This window comes from Lactuca sativa, chromosome 5 (assembly GCF_002870075.4).
Source record: "Lactuca sativa cultivar Salinas chromosome 5, Lsat_Salinas_v11, whole genome shotgun sequence".
NCBI classification, from domain to species: domain Eukaryota; kingdom Viridiplantae; phylum Streptophyta; class Magnoliopsida; order Asterales; family Asteraceae; genus Lactuca; species Lactuca sativa.
The window spans coordinates 225,281,312-225,302,681 of record NC_056627.2 but is presented as its reverse complement, the minus strand read 5'-3'; the positions used below and the strand labels follow the sequence as shown (position 1 = coordinate 225,302,681).

Genomic DNA, 21,370 nt, shown 5'->3' with positions numbered 1-21,370 from the left:
ATCCACAACACTTTCCATGTGTCTCAGTTGAGGAAGTGTTTGGTGGATGAGTCAGCAGTCGTTCCCCTAGAGGATATTCAGGTTGATAGCAGCCTGAATTATATTGAGAGGCCGGTCGCAATTCTGGACCGGAAGACCAAGACCTTGAGGAACAAGGAAATTCAGTTAGTGAAGGTACAGTGGCAGCACCGGAAGGGGTCTGAGTGGACGTGGGAGGCTGAGGAGGAGATGAGAGAGCACTACCCAGAGATATTTGCAGATTCAGCCGTAGCAGACTTCGAGGACGAAGTCTGAGATAAGTGGGGGAGAATTGTAACGACCCGTCTCCGGTATGATGATTCCATGGTATTTATTTTGAAGTTTTGCAAGAGGGACTCGGCGAGTTCATAGCCTGACTCGCCGAGTAGGGACGGGATTTCGAGCACGTGTTAGCTGGCGACTCGGCGAGTCCATATTCTGGACTCGGCGAGTCTGTCTGTCTGGGAGAAACCCTAAATCCCTGGGTTGCCCACTATTTAAGCCACCTTATAGCCCCCAATCTCGCCTCCTTCACCCTCAGAGAGCTGTGAGAAAACCCTAATTCGTTCTTGAGTGATTTTAAGTGATCTTGTGTGTATTTGTGAAGGATTGAAGAAGGAGAAGAAGAAAGGAGCAAGGAGAAGAGTTGTAGAGCAAAGATTCAAGGGAAAACCAAAGTTCTTTGAGGTATTCTTCGGATTTCCTTCCCTTTTATGCTTTAAAACTTCATTAGAACTCTTCTAGATCTAGTTGATGCTTTTCTCAAGCCTTATGTTGATATGGAAGCCCTATTATGTCGAGATATCCTTAGATCTGTTCATTTAGGAGTTGTAGAGCCCATATCTATTGCCTTTATGGAGCTATTTTGCATAATAACCCTAGATCTACCCTTTTAAGTGCCTTTTTAGCCTTTATTCCCTTTTTCATGTGTTTGTACACGTAAAGTTGGAAACTTTAAGTGGTAAATCAGCTTATTGGACTCAGATCTATCATTTGTATGTAATGGATTCAAGCAGAATCGAGTTTAGAATAGTTGCATGGTTGTGACTCGGCGAGTCGGAAGAACGACTCGGCGAGTCGAGTCGCGAGTCCCCGATTTCTTCCTTTTGAGCGGTGTCGAGTGGGACCAGTGAGTAGTGGAGTGGACTCAGCGAGTTTGAGGGTAGACTCAGTAATGGAGGGACTCGGCGAGTTGTTCATATAACTCGGCGAGTCCAAGGCAATCTTCTTAAGCTCAAGAACAACTCGTCGAGTTGTTCATATGACTCGGCGAGTCGGATGAAGATTGTCTGAGTTCTTGGATCGAGAGGGTACTCGTCGAGTCGATGTCATACTCGACGAGTAGCCACGAGTAGGGTTGAGAAGTGAGATTAGAGACTCGGCGAGTTGGCAGCCCAACTCGGCGAGTCAGGTCAACTGTGGGTTGACTTTGACCGAGAGTTGACTTTGACCAAGGGTAAAAGAGTCATTTTACCCAGTGACAGTGTTTAGTATTTGATTGAGTGTGTTTATGGACTTGTAGCCGGGGAGATACCGGAGCAGCATCAGTTAGCCCTCAGAGCCATTCACTCAGCAGCCAGTTCACGAGGTGAGTTTCCCTTCAGTAGGAACGGGTCTACGGCCACAATGCCGGCCCGTTTAATTATCAGTAGTTCCGGACTTTGGTCTGATGCAGTAGTTAGAGTGCTTGATGTCTTTGTGATACAAGCATGTTTGTGTTATGTGTTCCGGACTCTGTTCTGATGCAGTATGCAGTATATGTGATTATAATAGTTATTATGTTTTATGCTATGCCATGATCAGCCAATTCCGGATTTCGGTCCAATGCAGTCAGTTCCGGACTTCGGTCCGATGCAGTTAGTTCCGGACTTCGGTCCGATGCAGTCAGTTCCGGACTTCGGTTCGATGCAGTTAGTTCCGGACTCTGGTCCGATGCAGGGGACAAGGTCCCAGTCAGTTCCGGACTTCGGTCCGATGCAGCTAGTTCCAGACTTCGGTCTGATGCAGTGGGCAAGGCCCAGTATGTGCTTTATATATGTATTGTATGGTATGTGGTAGTTTGGGGGAGCTCACTAAGCTTCGTGCTTACAGTTTCAGTTTTGGTTTCAGGTACTTCCGCAAGCAAAGGGAAGAGCTCGGGATGATGGCATTGCACACACCACAGTTTCAGCTTTTATCCTGGGAGTTGGTTCAGTTTTTGATTTTGATATGATTTAGTCATGATACAGTTTTCCTCACAGTGTTTTTATTATGTTTGAGATATATCACGTATGGTTTTATGATATGACACTCAGATTATGGTTTTTAGTTATATTGAAAAATGAAAATTTTGGGTCGTATTTTTGGGTCGTTTCATTTTGAATTTATAGTTTTTATTTATTTATTTATTTTTGTAAATGTATTTTCTACGATTGTTTTAGATTACATCAAACCCAACACGAATTGTCACATACATTTTAATAATATTGATACACCAATATTGGTGGTGCCTTCATGTATGATACTAATCACTAGACTGCCTGGACTTTTTGTAGACATTTTTTCTCGGTGTTATGGTGGCCTCATTAGAAAAATAATTGAATGGTCATTAACGATCCTCTTCAATCCAAGGTGCAAGTTTTCAGTAGAGTGTAATTCACACTATGACTACATGTACATTAATTCTTGTAATCACTTTGTTTGTCTCATTATGCGGTAACAAGAATTTGTAGAGAACTATTCACTAAAATAACCATGAAATTCTCACATGTAGAGATCTTTATAAGATGCTTGTTTCCCTCTTCTACAACTAAAAAAACAATACAAACAAATAAAAATAGCACTAATTCAGCAAAATCGGAGAGATGCAAACAATGTAAAATCAATAATCATTTAATAACTTACTTGGAAATAGTCTACCATATGTAGTAAATCATTTTTTTCATCTATATTGGCTTCTTCTACCAAGGGAGTCTCGTGAATTTCAAGGGCCCTATACGATAAATAAAAATGGTTCCTTAAATATAAATTTTTTTACAGGCAAAATTTGTTAATATTATAGTAAATCCATGAAGTGTTATAAAGACAATCGAAATAAAAGAATGATAGGCTAGACATTTTGGACTTTCAAACATGTTGTAAGAGACTTATTTATATTTGAATTAAATATAAGAGTTTAGTTAATATCTAAAAAACATATTTTATATTTAAATTAAATAGATGGATGTTAAATGTCATACACAATAACTAAATTGTGAATAAAACTGATTACAATGATGTAAATGTGTATTTGGAGAATTGAGGGGGTGATTTGTAAATTCAGGCAAGTACAAACGAAAAGACAATATTTAACGTACCATTAATTAGGGGTGAGCGCGGTGCGGTTCAGTGCGGTTATTAGCTAAAACCTCACCACTAACCGCAAATGCGGTTAATCCATTTTCAAAACCGCATGGTGCGGTTATTTTTGCGGTGCGGTTAGGCGGTTATTTTTGCGGTGCGGTTTTATTTTTTTTGTGTTGCGGTTATTAACCGCATGGATTTGGTGCGGTTATTTTATGTGGTTTTTAATCACAATTTAGAGCTCAAATAGTTTTAAGACTTCAAACATATTACTTGTAATAATAATAAAAAAAAAACCATAAGGTATAAGACAATTAACTATTTAATTAAAACCACAAACAACTAATATCTTAAAAACGTCAAATCAATAGTAACTAACAATAAATGTCTTAAAATTGTCTAGTTTCATCATTTTTCAAAGTTAAACATAAGAAAAAAACTAACGCTTTTGTTTTCTAGTATTTTATCCGTCTTTCAGTCATGAAACTTGTCTTATTTTTAATATTTAATAAACTAATAATTGATAAAAAAAAATTGTATATAATATATGCGGTGCGGTGCGGTTTTTTTTGCGGTTTTTGAAAACAAATAACCGCACCGCACCGCAAATTTGCGGTTTTTGAAAAACAGAAAACCTCACTATCGGTTTTTATTGCGGTTGCGGTTTTTCGGTTGCGGTTTATGCGGTTTTTGCGGTTAATTTTAGTTGCGGTGCGGTTTTTGCTCACCCCTACCATTAATGAATCTTCACTCTTGAAAACGAAATTAGGAACAAGACCTTCGAAAAAAAGAGAAATTAAATATCTTATTATTTTTTGTTTTTATAAATCCTCTTATCAAATTAAATTGTTATATTTGTAACATATTTATTTAATGAAACTTAATGATATTTTAATATACTAATATGTAGGGTGTGCAAAAAGCCGCACAAACCGCCCGCACCGCATAATGCGGTTTAAAATTTTGTGGTGCGGTTTGCGGTTCATCATTTTATCAAACCGCACTATGCGGTGTGGTTTGCGGTTTGTATTTATAAAACCGCGGTTCAAACCGCACCGCATGTTATATATATACTTTTTGTTCTTTACTTTGTTATAACTTCAAATCACGATTTAGAAACGATGTATTTAAATATATTTCTTACAATAACCAAATATTTATAACGTAATATTAAATAACTATTAGATCAAGATCGCATGGTTTACAAGAATATAGCAACTACAACGGCAATATAAAGTAATAACAGTGATACTTATAAAATTATAGTAGCATGAATCACAATTTATTAAAAACGATTTAACTTAAAAATTGTATTTTTTTTTCTAAAATAGAAGAATCAATTTTTTAACTGGGTCAGTTTTTTGGTTTTTTGAAATTTAATGTTGAACAACTCATCAAACCGCAACCAAATCGCATAAACCGCCCGCATCAAACCGCACCGCATAACGCGGTTTTGAACATCTGTGGTGCGGTTTACGGTTTCTAAAATATTCAAACCGCATATGCGGTTCGGTTTGCGATTTTGACTCTAAACTGCACCAAACCGCACCACGCACACCCCTACTAATATAAACAAGTTAAAACAAAAGGAAAACAAAGGATAATATACTCGAACACGGATTAATATTGAGGGATTGGATTTAAGACACGTCTGCTAGCCAGCTAAACTAAAAGTTGTTTATTCTTTGTAGTTACAAAAACTAATATATATTTCATATTAACTATTTAAATTCGTTAAAAATTAAGGACTTACTTTTTTGGGGGGCCATCTCTTGCACCCTTTAGACCGGAGGGTATGAGGGGGAAGTTTCCTTCACTATTTGTGAGTCATACTCCTCTTTCCTTCTCTTCTCTTTCTCTCATCTAAAACCTAAGGAATGGGTGGAACGCCCTTTCTTTACTTTTTTTTTTATTAAATAAAGTTAATTTTTTTATGATTTATAATTTTTAAATTAATACTAAACATAAAATTTAATTAAAAATAAAAAGCATTTCATTAATTAAAATAAAAATTACATTAAACCTAATATTTAAATAAGTAGAAAAATTTAAAAAAAAAACATAGAAAACATAATTAATATCCTAATTTTATTTAAACCAAAATACGTCACTCAGAATCATCGTCTTCGTCATCACCCTCATCGTCCTCATCATCGCCTTGATCGTCTTCATCATTCTCCTCAGCGTCACTATCGTCGTCGGAATCTTCACTCTCGACGAACATATCAGAATCCTCGTCTGATTCGTCAAACAAATCATTGTGAGAAACTCTAACGAGAGCTGAATATGAGCCCTATAAATGTGCTCCACCAAATCAGCACGAAGGGCGTGATGAATGTCGCGATTGTGTACTTCTCTTCTATTCATCCTATACTTTTGTGTACCAACGGCTACTCCTTCGACATTTGGCAAATCTTCATTTTCGTTGTACCGGCATATCGCTCTTCCTTCGTCTTCAAGAATCATATTATGCAATATGATACATGCATACATTACGTGCTGCAACCTTTTCACCTCATATGACCTTGCCCTGACCATTAGTACTTGCCAACGTCTCTTAAGTACACCAAATGTTCGCTCCACATTCTTCCTAGCTGACTCTTGCGCCTCTTTAAACTTTTTCCTTTTTTGGTCGTTAGGACATGTAAACGATTTCACAAAAACAGACAAGAGAGGATATATACTGTCAGTAAGATAGTATCGACGCTTATATGCTACCATATTTGCTTGAAAAGGTACATCGTGTGACTTTCCAAGGTAGATATCGTTGGATACCGGCGACTGGTTTAGCACATTGATGTCATTGTTTACACCAGCAGGACCAAAGAATGCATGACATATCCAAAGATCATGTGATGCGATAGCCTCTAGAATGATCATCGACTCTTTGTGGTCGCCTCTCATGTACTGACCACGCCATGCTTTGGGGCATAATGACCAACTCTAATGCATGCAATCGATACTACCTAGCATTCCAGGGAATCCATGCTTGCCTTCATGCACAGTGTACAATTGGTGGATATCGTTGATAGTTGGTTTGCGCAAATATCGTTGCCCATAAACCCAACAGATCGCTTTGCAGAACTTGTACACACGCTCCCGTATGGTACGCTCTGACATCCTAAAATACTCGTTCCATTTGTCTGCGCCCATGCCGTATGCTAGCTGACGAATTGCAGTTGTGCATTTTTGAATGGGAGAGAAACCTTTTTTCCGTCTTGCATCCATTTTCCATTGGAAATACGAGAAACGGCCTTCCAAATCGCCAATAATACGTAAGAATAGTTCCTTCCTCATTCGGAACCGACGTCGAAACTTTACAGCGTAGATGGCGTCATCTGCAAAATAATCTTCTATATGGTGATCGTGTCCGACTTCGTGATTTCTACGCAACAACGACTTTCTTGGGTTAGATCATGCACGTGATGTTTCGCCTAGTCGGTTTTGATAGAATGCAACCGTTTTCGTCATGACGGAACTGATAAACTTAGCCTCCTCTACAGCCGTCGAATCAGATGATGACATTTTGAATAATATTTTTAGAGAGAAATATAAGTTATGGGTTAAAAAAAGATAGAATGTTGTAGTATTCATAGGTTAAGAAAAGGAAAATAATATATATATATATATATATATATATATATATATATATATATATATATATATATATATATATATATATATATCCGTTTGGAATCAAAAAATAAATAGATAAAAAATAAACAGCCAATCATGTGAAGAGAGAGAGAGAGCTGGACTCCCTCTCCCCATCTTTTTCCCGCGTTTCCTTTCCCACACCCCCGGTGCAGTGTTTCTTCGTGCAGGATCGTTTCCCGCGGCTTCCCTGCTCACAACTCCGTCGGACCTTAGGGCTGCCCCTATCTCCTACAAACAATTTTTAAGAAAGTATCAATCTTTTCAAAATATACGTTGTATTGGTTTGTTTTTATCCACATCTTCAACCTCGACTTTATATAAAAATATTAACAGCCTCTCATGAGTGCTTAACGGTCTTATCCACGAGTTAGTTCAGAATTAATTGGATGTAATGTCGTTTTACGAGTAATAAATGACACTCATGAGAACTTAACGATCTTAATACTCAGAAAGATAAAATGAGCTTCGTTAATTCACATCGACTCATAACTCTTTTTAGTAAAAAAAGTTTTTTTTTTTTTTTTTTTTTTTTTGTATAGTAGGTATCTTTTTATGGTTTTCTGAATAAACCGTAATAAAAACTTTTGATTTAAAAATATTATTGCGTTACAAAATAGATATTAATGTTTTAAAAAGATTTTTAGGGAGGAGAATATTGTATTCTTATGGACATTTTTTGGGCTCACAAGGACAACCTGCGACTAACGTGTCATGTGGGGCCCACAAAAGGGTGGACCCATCTTTTATAGGACCTCTAAACCAATCAGGAAACGAAACGCAGCTGTGATACGGTAAGCGCAACCCCACCACAGTGATATGTACCTTTCTGGTACGTCTAATTCCCTTTTAGACTGAGACTTATACCGAACCTATATATTTTTCTCACAAATATATACCACTTCATATAATGTTGGAGATGATAAATGTTTTTGTTTTTTTGTTTTGTTTCTGAATATTAATAACTATTATAACACGCCATATTCAAAATTAAAAATATCAAGTTACCTTAATAATTTGGACAAGCTCAACATATAGACATATGTAATATATATTCACTCATCTTATTCTAAACTTTTGCTGCAGAAAATATATATATATATATATATATATATATATATATATATATATATATATATATATATATATATATATATAACCACTGGAGATCCAGAACAAAATTTCAAGGTTCATTATATACATAAATAATAAAAAATAAAAATAAATATATAAAATACTGGATTTTCAAGGATTTTTGGGGGTTTTCAGATAAGTAGATGTCATATGTAAGCTTTTTCAGCAAAATATTGATTTACTGGGGTTATTTTTGAAAATTTATTGGGTGGGACTCACTTCCAAGTGGGGCCATATATACCCCACTAGCCATAATCCAGTTATCGTTATGGATCTACACCGAGTTTTTACTCTTGTATGACCACTTGCATCTTTTGTTATGATATTAAAGTACAAATTATATGCTCCACATGGTTCAGAAGGTATTTTGCAGATTTACTAAGGTTAAAAAAAAATGGTTATGCTGAGATTTAATCATCATATCCATAAAAGTAACAAACTGTTTTCGTTGCAATTGTTTGAATAATTGAATTGATGAAATTTGTCATGTTTTCTGTGTATGAAGTATCTTTAAATTTACTCATGATAAACAGAAGGTCAATGGTCAACTTCTTGCAAAAAGGGACTTTAAGGATATATGATTAAGTGATACATTGAATTTGAGTAAATTACTAGCAATAAAATGCGACAAAAAAAAACTATCTTTATTTAGTCTTTTACAAAATCCAGTCACTTTTTTTTTTTTTTTTTTTTTTTTTTTTTTTTTTTTTTTTTTTTTTTTTTTGGTGTACGTAGAGAGCATTATGTTGTATTTGTTTATACCATTTTTATTCCATCAATCAAATCTTAATTACTCTTTTATGTGCGTTAATTTTTATTTTTTTTAGTTATCATATATCAATAAAATATAAAACTAACGAAAAGAATTATACATAGAAAAATACACCATCTGAGCCGTTCAAGTTGACCCGTCTCAAAACCTACATGGAAGTCAAGCACAAAACACTAGTCATATTTCGAGTGTGCCAATGTTTAAACCTATAAAAAGTCTCTCATCTCTGAGCCGTTCAAGTTGACCCGTCCCAAAATCTACATGGAAGTCAAGCACAAAACACTAGTCATATTTCGAGTGTGACAATGTTTAAACCTATAAAAAGTCTCTCATCAACTAGGCTTCTATTACAGGGGCTAAGTTCATGTTTAATATTTTCAATAGTTTATATGATAATTTTGTTTTATTTATTATTAATGAATAATTTGAATTAAGTTTTGTGGGTAACACTTAAATTTGTTAGAAAAAGAAAAAACAAGTAAATTGGAAACGACCCAAAGATTAAAACTTAAGGGTATGAATGACATGAAAATTCAAAGAAAAATTTATTGCAAATCGTGAAACCATGATTGATAAAATATGTCCATTAAATTATTAATCGAAGAGAAGTTAAATTGCAATTCGTGATATCATGATTGATGGGGAATAGTCGATTGACCCTTCATGCATGAAACACAAATTTCACTTGTATTTTGCTACGAAATGTCGTCTACTTCGATTTTTTGGTCTTCTCATGAGATTGACATGTTCAAAAAATGACTCATTAACAACTTTCTTCTATCGAATCATTTTCATATATGTGGAGATAAAGAAAGTTGTGTGGGTTGTTGTACAATGTGACAATTACTATTATAAACTAATATCGAATCATTAGTAATATCCAATGCAAACAAACCAACAAATAATATTGAGAATTAAATGTTAATTTTGCGTGAATAATAAAATCTAATAATTAATATTTGTTTACAAAATTTTGTCCAGAAACAACAAATATGGTCCTTCGTGATCAGATCTATTTATAAGAAAAGTAGAAGAACATTGTCTTGTTTTCGGGTGAATTAAAAGACGGGACAGAAAACAGAAATCAGTTTGATGTTCGCTAATATTTGACTATTGAAACTTCATGGAATGACTCATGTCCTCTAAGTTTTTACGTCGCTCTAAGGTTGTAAATTTCTTAGTAAAACCCCATGATTTAATGCATATTATCATTCTATCCAATGGTTATCGAAGAACCAATGAACGAATATCAAATCATCAGAGAATCACAGAAGCACAATGCTTACTGAATTATTGAGAGAATAAAGAGTAGAGAAAGCAGCTCTTGATTTTAGGGGCGAGGAATACAGATCAAAGAGACTCATATTTATAGTTGCAGAAACACTAAGAAACTCCAAAAATTTGGGGCCGATGAGAACGACATATGTCATGCCAAGCCACATGTTTTCATATGAAGCTGACTAGGTCAAAACCTTAGTTGCGATTGTTTACACTCCAAGCAACATGTTTTTTAGAAGTTTATATAAGCTTACATGCGCTTATTAACGAAGTTAATGTGCAGTCAACGTTGACAGTGTCGGCCCAACCCAAACTCTATTAAAAATAAAAGGTCTTCAACTCCTAACACTTTCACGAAGTTTACACATGGTTAATGCTGATTAGGTTAGTCCAACCTAATCCGACCCGAACCTTTTAAAAAACAAAAGCTCTTCAACTCCCAACAATCGACGTGTTGATCCATGGAGTGCAAAGTATGCCAAAATCACATAATTTACGTTGTCGACCTGGCTAGATGCGCTTGTGGGCTCTCTAGCGCTCCATAGCTTCTCTAATGTAGCCGAGAACTAGGGAGTATAAGGGCTAGGGGTGTAAAATGGTTTCAGAGGATTTTAGGGGTGGAAGAATGAGAGAATGAGCAGCAAAACGCTGATATTTATAGGAGTACAGGGGGAGCATCACGCTTCTTTTTGGGCGCGTCGTTCCTTTTGGCCGATGTCTCTCTACTTACTGTTTGCCACGTACCAGGTCAGGATTTGCCCGCGTGGGCCCTTCTAGAAGCGTGCGCTGTGCATATGCGTGTGTCACAAAACGTGAATTTTGTAAATTCCGTTACTTCTTCATACAAACTCTGTTTTGGACGTTCTTTATATCCATATGTAGGTATTAGCAAGCTCCGTGTTTGACGTTCTTGATATCAATTATGTTAAAGATCCTTGTAGGTTTTAGCATTTGCTTGTCTTAGATTAAAATTGTATTTTCCTTTGCCATTATAATTAATCTAGAAAGTATATAGAAAACCTCTCCGTGATTTGGTGAGAGAAAGTTGGCTTGGGCTAAATGGAAGAAAGTGATGGCTAGTAAAAATAGATGACAATCATGGATGAAAGTGAGTAATTTATTTTCTTTCGAAAACATTACTTTTTTAAATAGAAATAACGGTCCCTCGAAGATGACAATGTTCTATGGGTTCAAGTGATTAATTCTCTTTATCGCAAAGCTAGGAACTTAGAACAAACTTCAAATGAGGTTTTTATTTTTTTAAGATATCCATTGGGTTAATATTATTTGCGTTTCTATTCAGCATCAAAGTAGAGGCTTGGGTTTGAGTATGTTTTGCAATTTTAAAGTGGAACAATGATCAAAGACTAAGTTTTAGGAACATGTTTGGTTGAGAGATACTCCACTAAAACAAAGATTTTCCTAGACTTTATTCATTCGATGAAAACAAACATTGTTTAGTTAAATATCGTTATAGATGGAGTTTTGGCGTTTTCTTTTTTGAAGAATGCTTGGGGCCAATTGATGAGGTCGCAAGGTTTACGTTTGTCTTATCTTTTTAGATCAACAAGAAAGATCAGTGTCGAAATTACACCTCAATCGTATTTTCGGTTTCTTCCATATATCTTTTTAGATAATGGCACTTTAGGGGCGTCTTCATCGAGTTTTCATCTCTCTGGCACATTAGTTTCATTACTATTACTATTTCCGCCTTTAGTATGTTTTTTAAGTTCGAGTTTTCATCTCTCAGGCACATTAGTTTCATTACTATTACTATTTCCGCCTTTAATATGTTTTTTAAGTTGTTTCAAAAAAAATTTAAGTGTTTCAAAAAAGATAAATAGGAATCAGGTTACCAAATAAAAATATAGATTTCCATCATATTGTATTGCAAAAGTAGATTATTATTATTTTATTTAGTTATTTATATATTTGACATACAAGTTATTTACAATCATAAAACAATTGCTTTTGTTGTAGGAGCTTTATAGTTGTTGTACGGAATTCCATATAGTAGATCAATAAATCAAACAATAAAACGTCCGAAATATAACAATTTTTTATCAGATTACCTCCTATATGGGCATTGAACGAGTTTACGTTAGCCATTTATATGGTACATTTTAACATTTAAAAAAATAGACGAAAAAAATGTTTATGGTACATACAAAAATTACTCATTCTGCTTAATTTATATTTGGACCATAGTTTGACATGTTTAGTTAAACCAACCTTTCTAGTTTTCATACGAAAAATTGATTAGTTGAAATTATCATAGGATATTAGGATATTAGTTATTCATAGCATAGAAAAATAGTACAAGAACTTTTATTATAAAAAATCATGATTACGAGTCATTTATGAACTTGTGTAATGATTTATTTATAGAAAATAACTAAAAACAAAATCAAACATAAACACACATGTTTACTCGGAACATGTCACATTTGGTAGGTCAAATGAATGGGGAAAATGACATTTGGTTATTTTATTATTTATAGTAGTATTATTATTGAAAATTATAAATAAATAAGCCTCTAATTAAGCACCATACCTAATCAAGCAAAGGTATTATTTGAGAGGGCTTTAAATGGCTAGTCTGTTGAACCTGCAAATGGCAATTTAATATAATTAGCATTTTAAACTTGATAGGATAATTACTCCAAGATTCTGTCCCTCCATTTCAATTACCATATTACCCTTCAAGACTTTTTATTAATTAAAGAAAACGTCTTTTCACCATAAAAGCGTTTTCTAATTAACATGTTTATTACTATGAGTTGCATATGATTAATGGATGGGTCCATTAGTATTATCAAAGCAAATGGACGGCTAGGATTGCTTAATAATTGGGTTTCTTTATTCTTCTTCTAATCCGGAATTTTAACAGATTAAGTGTATCTTCAAAATCTTATACTATATATTTTTACCCTATATCTCTCTATATATAAAATATAAAAAAACTAATATTTCTATTCAAATTCAAATTAAGCTTTCTTAGATAAAAACCGAATATGACTTGTTATGTTTTTAAGTTTTAACGTGTGTGTTGAGTGTCTGCCTTTTAACTAACTTGACGTTGAAGAGTTATTAATGTTTATTAAAAGATTCTGTTTTTACAACAAACTTATATCACCCAAAAGTTATAATAAAGCTTCCATATATATCCATGAGAGGTAAAGATTCTAAGAAAGGGGAAAAAGAAAGTCTCCATTGTTTCTCAATAGAAACAAAGATGTAAATGTGTACATATACTAGATTATATGTATACATTGATATTACCCAAAATAATATTTTATTAAAAAGGGGCTTTTTTATTTCTGCAAAAAGAAGTAGATAAAAAAAAAGCAAAAGACAAATCCAGAGAGAGAGAGGGAGAGAGAGAGAGAGTTTTTGATTCTGTGTATTGTTGCGTTGAAAGCCATTCAATCTGTTCTGGCCAAATTTCCCCCATCATTGTCAATATGTATTAAGCTCCAGTCCAAGTCACTATCTTGTTTTCTCTCTCTCCAAGATCCTGTTTCTCTCTCTATTATCTTTGAAATCATTCTTTTTTCTTTCTGGGGTGGTTTTGTTCGTCAACAAGGTGGTCAAACAGATGAAAAAAATCCAAACTTTCTGAATCTTGTGTGTTTCTTGAATCTTGTTTGATCTCTTTTTCATCATCTGGATTTGTGTTTCAAATAATTATAAAGAAAAAAACAACAAGAAGATGACTGTAGAAGAAATTAGAGGGTCTAACGAAATTGACAGATTTCCCATTGGGATGAGAGTTCTTGCTGTCGATGATGATCCAACTTGTTTGAAGTTATTAGATGGGCTTTTAAGGAAATGCCAATACCAAGGTTAGCTTCGTTTCAACTGTTGTTAAAAGATTATATTCTTTAAAGTGTTGACTCAATCATTTTAACTTTTTCAGGGTTTCAATCTTTATTTTTTATCCCTTTTCATGAAAAATTGAGTTAGGTTTCTGTTTAAAAAACATTTGATTTTGGATTTTGCAGTTACAACCACAAGTCAAGCCATAACAGCATTGAAGATGTTAAGAGAAAATCGAAACCGATTTGACCTTGTGATCAGTGATGTTCATATGCCGGACATGGATGGTTTCAAGCTTCTTGAACTCGTTGGTCTTGAAATGGACTTACCCGTTATCAGTAATTCACAAATTCCCACTTCAATTTCTTCAATTTCTCCAATTTCTCCAATTCCGAAGTCAAAATCGATGTGGGTTTTCTAATTTTTCTTTTGAAATTGTCAACAGTGTTATCGGGAAACAGCGACCCGAAGCTTGTAATGAAGGGGATAACACATGGGGCTTGTGATTACCTTGTGAAACCGGTTCGTTTGGAGGAATTACGTAATATATGGCAACATGTGATTCGTAGAAAAGTGGAGTCAAAATCTCAATCGAAATCTGACAACCAAGATCGGCAGAATCATGGAGGTGAAGGTGGACAGGAAGCCGGAAGTGGAGATCTGAATGGGAAACTTAATCGGAAAAGAAAAGATGAGGATGACGATGGTGAAGATAATGGGAATGAAGATGACGATCCATCTTCGCAGAAGAAGCCACGTGTTGTTTGGTCTATTGATCTTCATAGAAAGTTCGTTGCTGCTGTTAATCAACTTGGAATCGAGAGTGAGCTTTTCTGTCTTTTTGTTCTTGTGTTCGTATCTAAACTTGTTTCATCGACACTCTTTGATGATTCCTTTTTTCTATTTTTATAACCAGAAGCTGTTCCTAAAAGGATCCTTGATTTGATGAATGTCGAAGGTCTTACTAGGGAAAATGTAGCAAGCCATCTCCAGGTTTGTTATTTTTACCATATTTCCTATTATAATGTTAGGGTTTTTTTGGTAATTTCAATTCCATTGTGGATTGATGTTTTTGAAGAAGTCTTGTGGGCCAGTTTAGGGTTGTTGGCACTGCACAATCTTTATGTACATGATTTACATCTTACACGATTATCGGTGTGGGCCATGGTCGTGATTCTGTGTGGGTCAGTTCAAGGGTTGTGGGTATCTGATTACAATTTAGATCTCATATGATGAGCTCAGGGGTTGTTTTTGTTTGAATAATAAAATATATTTTTACCTTATATACATGCGTTTGATTTGTAGAAATATCGGCTTTACTTGAAACGGATAAGTCAACAAGCTAACATGGTGGTGGCATTTGGGGGAAGCAAAGACGCGTCATCTTACATGCGAATGAGCTCACTGGAAGGACTCGGTGATTTCCGGACACTATCAGCTTCCGGAAGATTACCGGGACCCACATTATCATCGTATTCACCTTCCGGAATGCTCGGAAGACTCAATAGTGCAACTGGAATGACACTCCATAGCCTCACTTCACCTTCTATAATCCAACCAACCCACACCCAAAACTTAACCCATTCCATCAATTCCCTCAACAAATTTCAACCCGTTGTGTTACCAACACCACAAACTCAAACACACCAAAACACAAATCTTTTTCAATCCCCATTTGATCTTACTCATCATAAACCAAATAATAACACCCAAATCCCAGATTTCACTCCAATTGATGAATCTAGAATCTTTACTGGTTCTTTAAAGATGGGTTCCATGAGTTCAGAATCTTTCAACCTTGTTTCAAGTAGTTCCACCTTTCTTGATGTCCCAATCCCACCACCAATTGGGGATACTTTCCATGACCAATTGCCACCTAATGGCGGCCTGAAATATGGTTACACTGCTGGATTTGGTTCGAGTAATATTACCACCACGGCCTCGGTGCCGCTTGAAGTTCAAAGCCAAAGGCAGGGGCAGTATGGGAAACAGAATTATGGGCAGTATTCGAGTAATGGTTTTAGCACGTTATCCGCCTCGGCACCACCACTAAGTGGTGGTTGTTTGGGCGGCAATGGTGCACTGACGACAGCTCCGGCTATGCAACATAACAGAGGGAGTGAGAGGTCAAGTACTGAACTGAAAATGGGACCCGGTCAAGAGTATTTATTGGAGCATTCGAAGATACTGAATGGTTTTGTTGCAAATAATGGTTATGACTCTTTGGATGATCTTATGAATGGAATGATGAAAAGGGTATATGGTCTTTTTTTTATTGTTCTAACTTTTTGAAAATAATGGTTACCCCTCATTTCTTTTATGACTTAAATTTTGATTTTGAGTTTGGCCCCTCAAAGATTCAAAATTCTGATTCTGGTCCTTCAAACTCTGTTTTTTTATGCAGGAGCAGGACCCGACAATCATAATGGATGGAGAATATGGATTTGATCCTTATTCTTTCGGTTCATGTATATGATGATGATGATGATGATGGATAAAGTAATTAGCTCTCGACTCCTAGAGATCGATAAAACAAGGCTGCATCAAAAATTTAGGTTTTTTTTTTTTTTTTTTATTAAATGAGAAGTTTGTATCAATATGTAATTTAATTTCCAGGACTATTTATGTCTTAGCTTCTTCATTATTATCTTTATCAACATATATCCATGTTTTCGTTTCATCATTCATGGGTACAACTGCAAACATGTTTTTTTTTTTTTTTTTTTAAGTATTTCTTGAATCCGTTTATGGATGATGTACGTGTTTTTATGCATTACATACAAGTTATTGTAGAATTAAACTTGTTGATACCCTCTTAAAGTGGTTTTTCTTCAAGAAAACTTTTAAGCTTGTCAAGACCCTACTTATTGAGCAATTTATTGCATTATGAAGAAAAAAAAAAGCTCTATAAAATCAACATTTAGTGTTACATAAATAAGTACTACTATTACTACTACTACTACACATGAGTCAACTATTTAAAGTCAATCAATCAAGCTGAACAAGTTGAGCTCTTCTTTCTGCAGCTTTCTTCCTTATGAAAATCCCCCACCGTAATGCAGCCTTGAGTTTAAGCCACCCAACAACCGCCTTCCCTGAACCACGCCCATGACCCACTGGACCCACCTGTGGTTCATGAGGGACATGGTTTTGATAACCGTATGAACCGTTGTCATAAACACCAAAAGTTGACCCGGTTACACCAACCCCAAAGCTTCTAAGTAGCTTTTGCATATCATCGGTTTCCAACATCTCCGAGCTTCTTAACCGGACTTCCTCCGAGAAAGAGTCACCGAACCCGTGTCCATCGTCTGGGCTCTGGCTCGACCAACCATCTGAACCGGTGAAGGTAGATGGTGCACCGGGCACATAGTCATAGTGGGTGGGTGGTGATGATTGGTGGGTGGTGGTGGTGGTGGTGGTTGATGAAACACCACCACCACCACCTAGTGTTTGTGTTTGATCGGAACTTATAAATGGATATTCAATCAAGTTGTGAGTAGGTGGTGAAGGGTAAGTTAATGCGCTTAAAACTTTCCCATCGTATTCTACCACTCTATTCCAATTCTCATATGCTCGTTTCACAAGTGAATCTACTGAAATCTGTTTTTCAAAAAAAAAAAAAAAATGAATCATCAATTTCTTTTGTAGAAAAGAAATAAGGAGAAAAGTGTTGTGTAGACCTTTTGGTTGTGGTTAAGTGATTCCAATGGAACAAATTGAGCATCTGAAATGAGACCTCTTAGCTCATAAATATGGTTGAAGATAGCACCAGTGGTGTGACCTAAATCTGCATAGTATACATACAACTTCCCTCCTAAAACACAAGTCTTTGCATGCTCAACTGTGTTTTCCCACATTCTATTTGACATTCCACTCCCTAGAATCTGTGCTCATTAACATATTAGAAACAAAGGGTGTGCAAAAGGTAACAAAAAAAAAAGAATCTTACATTTCTCAGTCGTTGTGGATCCCTAACAAGAACACGGAGAAAATCCTCTACAGTTATGACTTCAGAATTCATTAACTTTTTATGCAACGCTCCATCTTTTGCTATTCTATCCAATCTCCAAACTTCATCGTGTAAAGCAGGCGGATAATGTTTCTTGTACACTGCAAAAGTAACAGACACAGTCACAGTCACAGTAACAGTAACAGCTGTTATGCAAGAAACTGTAAGTTGTAAGTTTCATACGTTCTCCTCTATGATCTTTAACAGCAAAAGCCTCGGTTTTAGCTTCACGAATTCTAATTCCAACACAACATCCAGAAGCCACCTTCAAACCAAGCCTAAACTTTCTACTTCGAATCCAACTTGAATTATCTGTAAAAGTAAGATCACCCAAAGTTCCAACTCCTTCATTCAATGTGACTTGTGTCTCCCCTGTTAAAAGTGGTCTTTTTCCTTCACGTGCTTTGACTTCATGACTTTCAAAATGCTCAGTGCTCCAGTTTTCATTGTTTTCTTCATTGAAGTCGCCTTCAAGCACTACTACATTCAGTTTTGATGATGATTCTTCTCCAGTTTGCATCACATTGCCTGTGGTTGCATCTAACAACACAACATGTATAGTTGCTCCTTGCTCCCCTTCAACTTTGCCACCTGTAAATAGATGAGGTGGCATCCTTGTTCTAAATTCAAGTTGTAAAACTTTTCCTTCTTGACCTTGTATTCTTGGTGGTGAAGATCTGGTGGAACATTATACTTTTTAAAAAATTACCCAATTATAGCAGTTCAAAATTCTAAAGGATATAATATCTTTACCTTCCATCAATTTGACCATGTCCAAATCTAGTCAAAGCACGCTCTACTTCTTCACTTACCTGTTTTCCCAATACATTATTGTAAGCGAGAATTGATGACTAGATTAATCTATTCAGAGTCATAAATTAGAGTATAGTTTGAGGTAAAAAAGCGAATACACCATTGTAAATACTGAATCTGAAAATTTCGAGGTTTGAATCTTTATAATGAAGAAAAAAGGACTTACAATTCTACGGAAAAGAGGCTCTAAAGAGGAGGAAAGTCTTTGCAAGCTATCCACCTTCAAAGCTTCCACAATTACACTGTGGGAGAAAAATAAAAATCATAGCGTGTTAAGATCGCAAATAGAAACACAAGGTGCTAAGATGGGTTCTTTGAGACATTTATACAAACAGATGGAGATGATTATGCACAGACAAACAATAATCATTTACAAATTACAAAACTAATATTTATAACAAGAAAATAAATAGAAGCAGTTAAACAAACCTCGCTAAACCCGGTACTTTGGGTTTCTTCGATTGAGGCATACCATCATCATCTTCTTCGTCGTAAACTCTCTTCTCAACTCTCCTACCTCCTCCTCTTGACTCATCCATATTTCTGAAAAACAACACTAAGTCCCGCAACTTTAATGAACCATAAATGAACAGTTGCAAGAATCTTCAATACCCAACTGGAATAAAGTCGAAAATCAATTCAAGTTTGAAGCAGAAAACACTATGATCTGAAATTATCGATAACGATGAAAAAGACAGAAGAAGAATCTTACGCTGGGTGTGTTGTCTTTCGGCCAATAGATCTGTGAAGATTAATTTAATGATTTGTGCGTGTGTATGAGAGAGAAAACAGCTGGGTTGAGTCGGTGGATTAATTACATGAATACTGAATTCATGAATCTTGAAACCGAGCTTGTTCTTTCCGGTCCGGAACTGGTAAATTAGAAGTCAACTTTGATTTAGCAGTTGACAGAACTACCCTTCGTGATTGGATTTTACGTATTTACCCTTTTTGGTTTCTGCATGCATGTTAGAAATTGGAACAATGGCTTGGATGTTTATTAGATATGACAAAATTTATTTTGCTTTTGATTTGATAAAATTTTGAAAATCAGATTTCAAGATGTATATGTATATAAAGATTTGTAAAAAAATAGACAAAATTGTAAGAATGGTTCATGTGGTATGTCAAAAATACCAGGTTTAGTTCAAAATGGCTTGCAAAGATGGTCCAAAAGTTTTGATTTTGTTACGAGTTTTGTCCAAAAAATTTGAAACTTTTTAAAATGACGGATTTGCCCCTTATTATTTTATTTATTGTTTTCTTTTATTACAATAATTATAAAACAATTAAAAATAAAACAAAAAACAAAATACATCTCTCTCTCATCCTCTCTCTCTCTCTCTCTCTCTCTCTCTCTCTCTCTCTCTCTCTCTCTCTCTCTCTCTCTCTCTCTCTCTCTCTCTCCAGGAACAGTCAAGAACACATTCAGAAGAACATTCCTGCTACCACAACAACAACCATCAGCCACCACCGATACCACCGTACGCCACCACCACTACCGTCGCCTACCACCGTCTCCCCACCTACATTTGATGGTGTTATTCACCAAACACATAAAAACACACCAGACCTGGAAAATATTGAAACCATCGCCAAGCACCTGATTTTTACACCGAAAAAAACAATGCCACTACCACCACCTGCTGGTAGCCATTGTTTTTGTCTAACCACCGCTTTCTCTATCTCTCCCCTCCGTATCACCATTTACCAACACCACCTCCACTTCCGTTAACCGTCATATCACTTGTCAGATAAAGGCCACATTCGACAACTCTCTTAAGACAAAAAAGCACCGATTCATGTTTAAATCCAGAAAAAATAACATAGCCCATAATTCCTTTCAATTGAGTTATCAAAACCAATTCAAACCCGGAAATTAAATAAACAAATCAATCAATTTGTGAACCAAAAATCAAACATATAATACAACTTGGATCTAAATCGGTGACCACCATAACAAAGAGAGGGTACTGTGGGAGAAGAAAAGTGAAGACGACAATAGTGGTCTTCAAAAGGCTCGATGATTTCATCTATCTATCGCCTCTCTTCACTCTGTCGTTCAACCACCACTAAACCTATCCCACCCTTTCCTCCCCAAAGATCCGACGACAACCCAAAGAAATAAATACCACTAACCACGCCCCAGCCCACCCATCCCCATTCTCTTCCCCCTTTTGCTTCTACCTTTGACTGGAAGCCAACACAACTAGAATCACCGGTGGAATCATTAACACTAAATCGAGAAAGAAGGTAGAGAAAAAGAATAGATCTGACCCAGGCAGATCGGCGTTTCCAGGCCGATTCGACTCCGATCTAGTAACTATTGCCTACATCATTTTTGTTTCGTTTTGGTGGGTGGTGGTGTTTGTGTAGAAAGACATAGACGATTATAGGATAAGGAAAAGACTGGAATAAGGTGTGATGTTGGTAGGGATAAAGAAAAACAGAGCACCGGTTCATGATGGGGTTTGTTGCCGGAGAACTGGGCAGAAGGGGGAGTTGATGGGGAAGGGCGGTGATTATCGCGTCCACAATTCGATGATGAC

The 21,370-nt window shown here is 35.8% G+C and overlaps 2 protein-coding genes across 4 annotated transcripts; one reads left to right on the top strand and one right to left on the bottom strand.

Annotated features, from left to right (window-relative positions):
• Positions 1–13,551: 13,551 nt before the first annotated feature.
• LOC111886589 (two-component response regulator ORR22) lies at positions 13,552–16,679 on the top strand. Its single transcript, XM_023882837.3, has 6 exons — positions 13,552–14,022; positions 14,182–14,334; positions 14,442–14,819; positions 14,913–14,989; positions 15,302–16,252; positions 16,401–16,679. Exons 1-6 carry the CDS (start codon positions 13,890–13,892, stop codon positions 16,470–16,472), a joined length of 1,764 nt encoding a protein of 587 aa, XP_023738605.1. The 5' UTR covers positions 13,552–13,889; the 3' UTR covers positions 16,473–16,679.
• A 208-nt stretch (positions 16,680–16,887) lies between these two features.
• LOC111886590 (calmodulin-binding protein 60 E) lies at positions 16,888–19,692 on the bottom strand. Of its 3 annotated transcripts, none has more exons than XM_023882839.3 (8): positions 19,534–19,692; positions 19,251–19,437; positions 18,988–19,063; positions 18,762–18,820; positions 18,192–18,685; positions 17,949–18,109; positions 17,680–17,883; positions 16,888–17,599 (listed from the first exon to the last, which is right to left on the bottom strand). In XM_023882839.3, exons 2-8 carry the CDS (start codon positions 19,358–19,360, stop codon positions 16,985–16,987), a joined length of 1,719 nt encoding a protein of 572 aa, XP_023738607.2. In that variant the 5' UTR covers positions 19,361–19,437; positions 19,534–19,692; the 3' UTR covers positions 16,888–16,984. The 3 variants fall into 3 exon arrangements, with proteins under 3 accessions (XP_023738607.2, XP_023738608.2, XP_023738609.2); XM_023882840.3 differs by having other exon boundaries at positions 19,251–19,364; positions 19,534–19,690; XM_023882841.3 differs by having other exon boundaries at positions 19,251–19,377; positions 19,534–19,687.
• Positions 19,693–21,370: the final 1,678 nt, after the last annotated feature.

Excerpts from the sequence above, each read along its gene's own strand:
- LOC111886589 (XM_023882837.3), top strand. The coding sequence starts at position 13,890 with ATGACTGTAGAAGAAATTAGAGGGTCTAACGAAATTGACAGATTTCCC. Across the intron at positions 14,820-14,912 it reads TAATCAACTTGGAATCGAGA|AAGCTGTTCCTAAAAGGATC; the intron begins GTGAGCTTTTCT and ends TTTTATAACCAG. Across the intron at positions 14,990-15,301 it reads ATGTAGCAAGCCATCTCCAG|AAATATCGGCTTTACTTGAA; the intron begins GTTTGTTATTTT and ends TTTGATTTGTAG.
- LOC111886590 (XM_023882839.3), bottom strand. The coding sequence starts at position 19,360 with ATGGATGAGTCAAGAGGAGGAGGTAGGAGAGTTGAGAAGAGAGTTTAC. Across the intron at positions 18,686-18,761 it reads CATGGTCAAATTGATGGAAG|ATCTTCACCACCAAGAATAC; the intron begins GTAAAGATATTA and ends ATGTTCCACCAG. Across the intron at positions 17,600-17,679 it reads CACTTAACCACAACCAAAAG|ATTTCAGTAGATTCACTTGT; the intron begins GTCTACACAACA and ends TTTGAAAAACAG.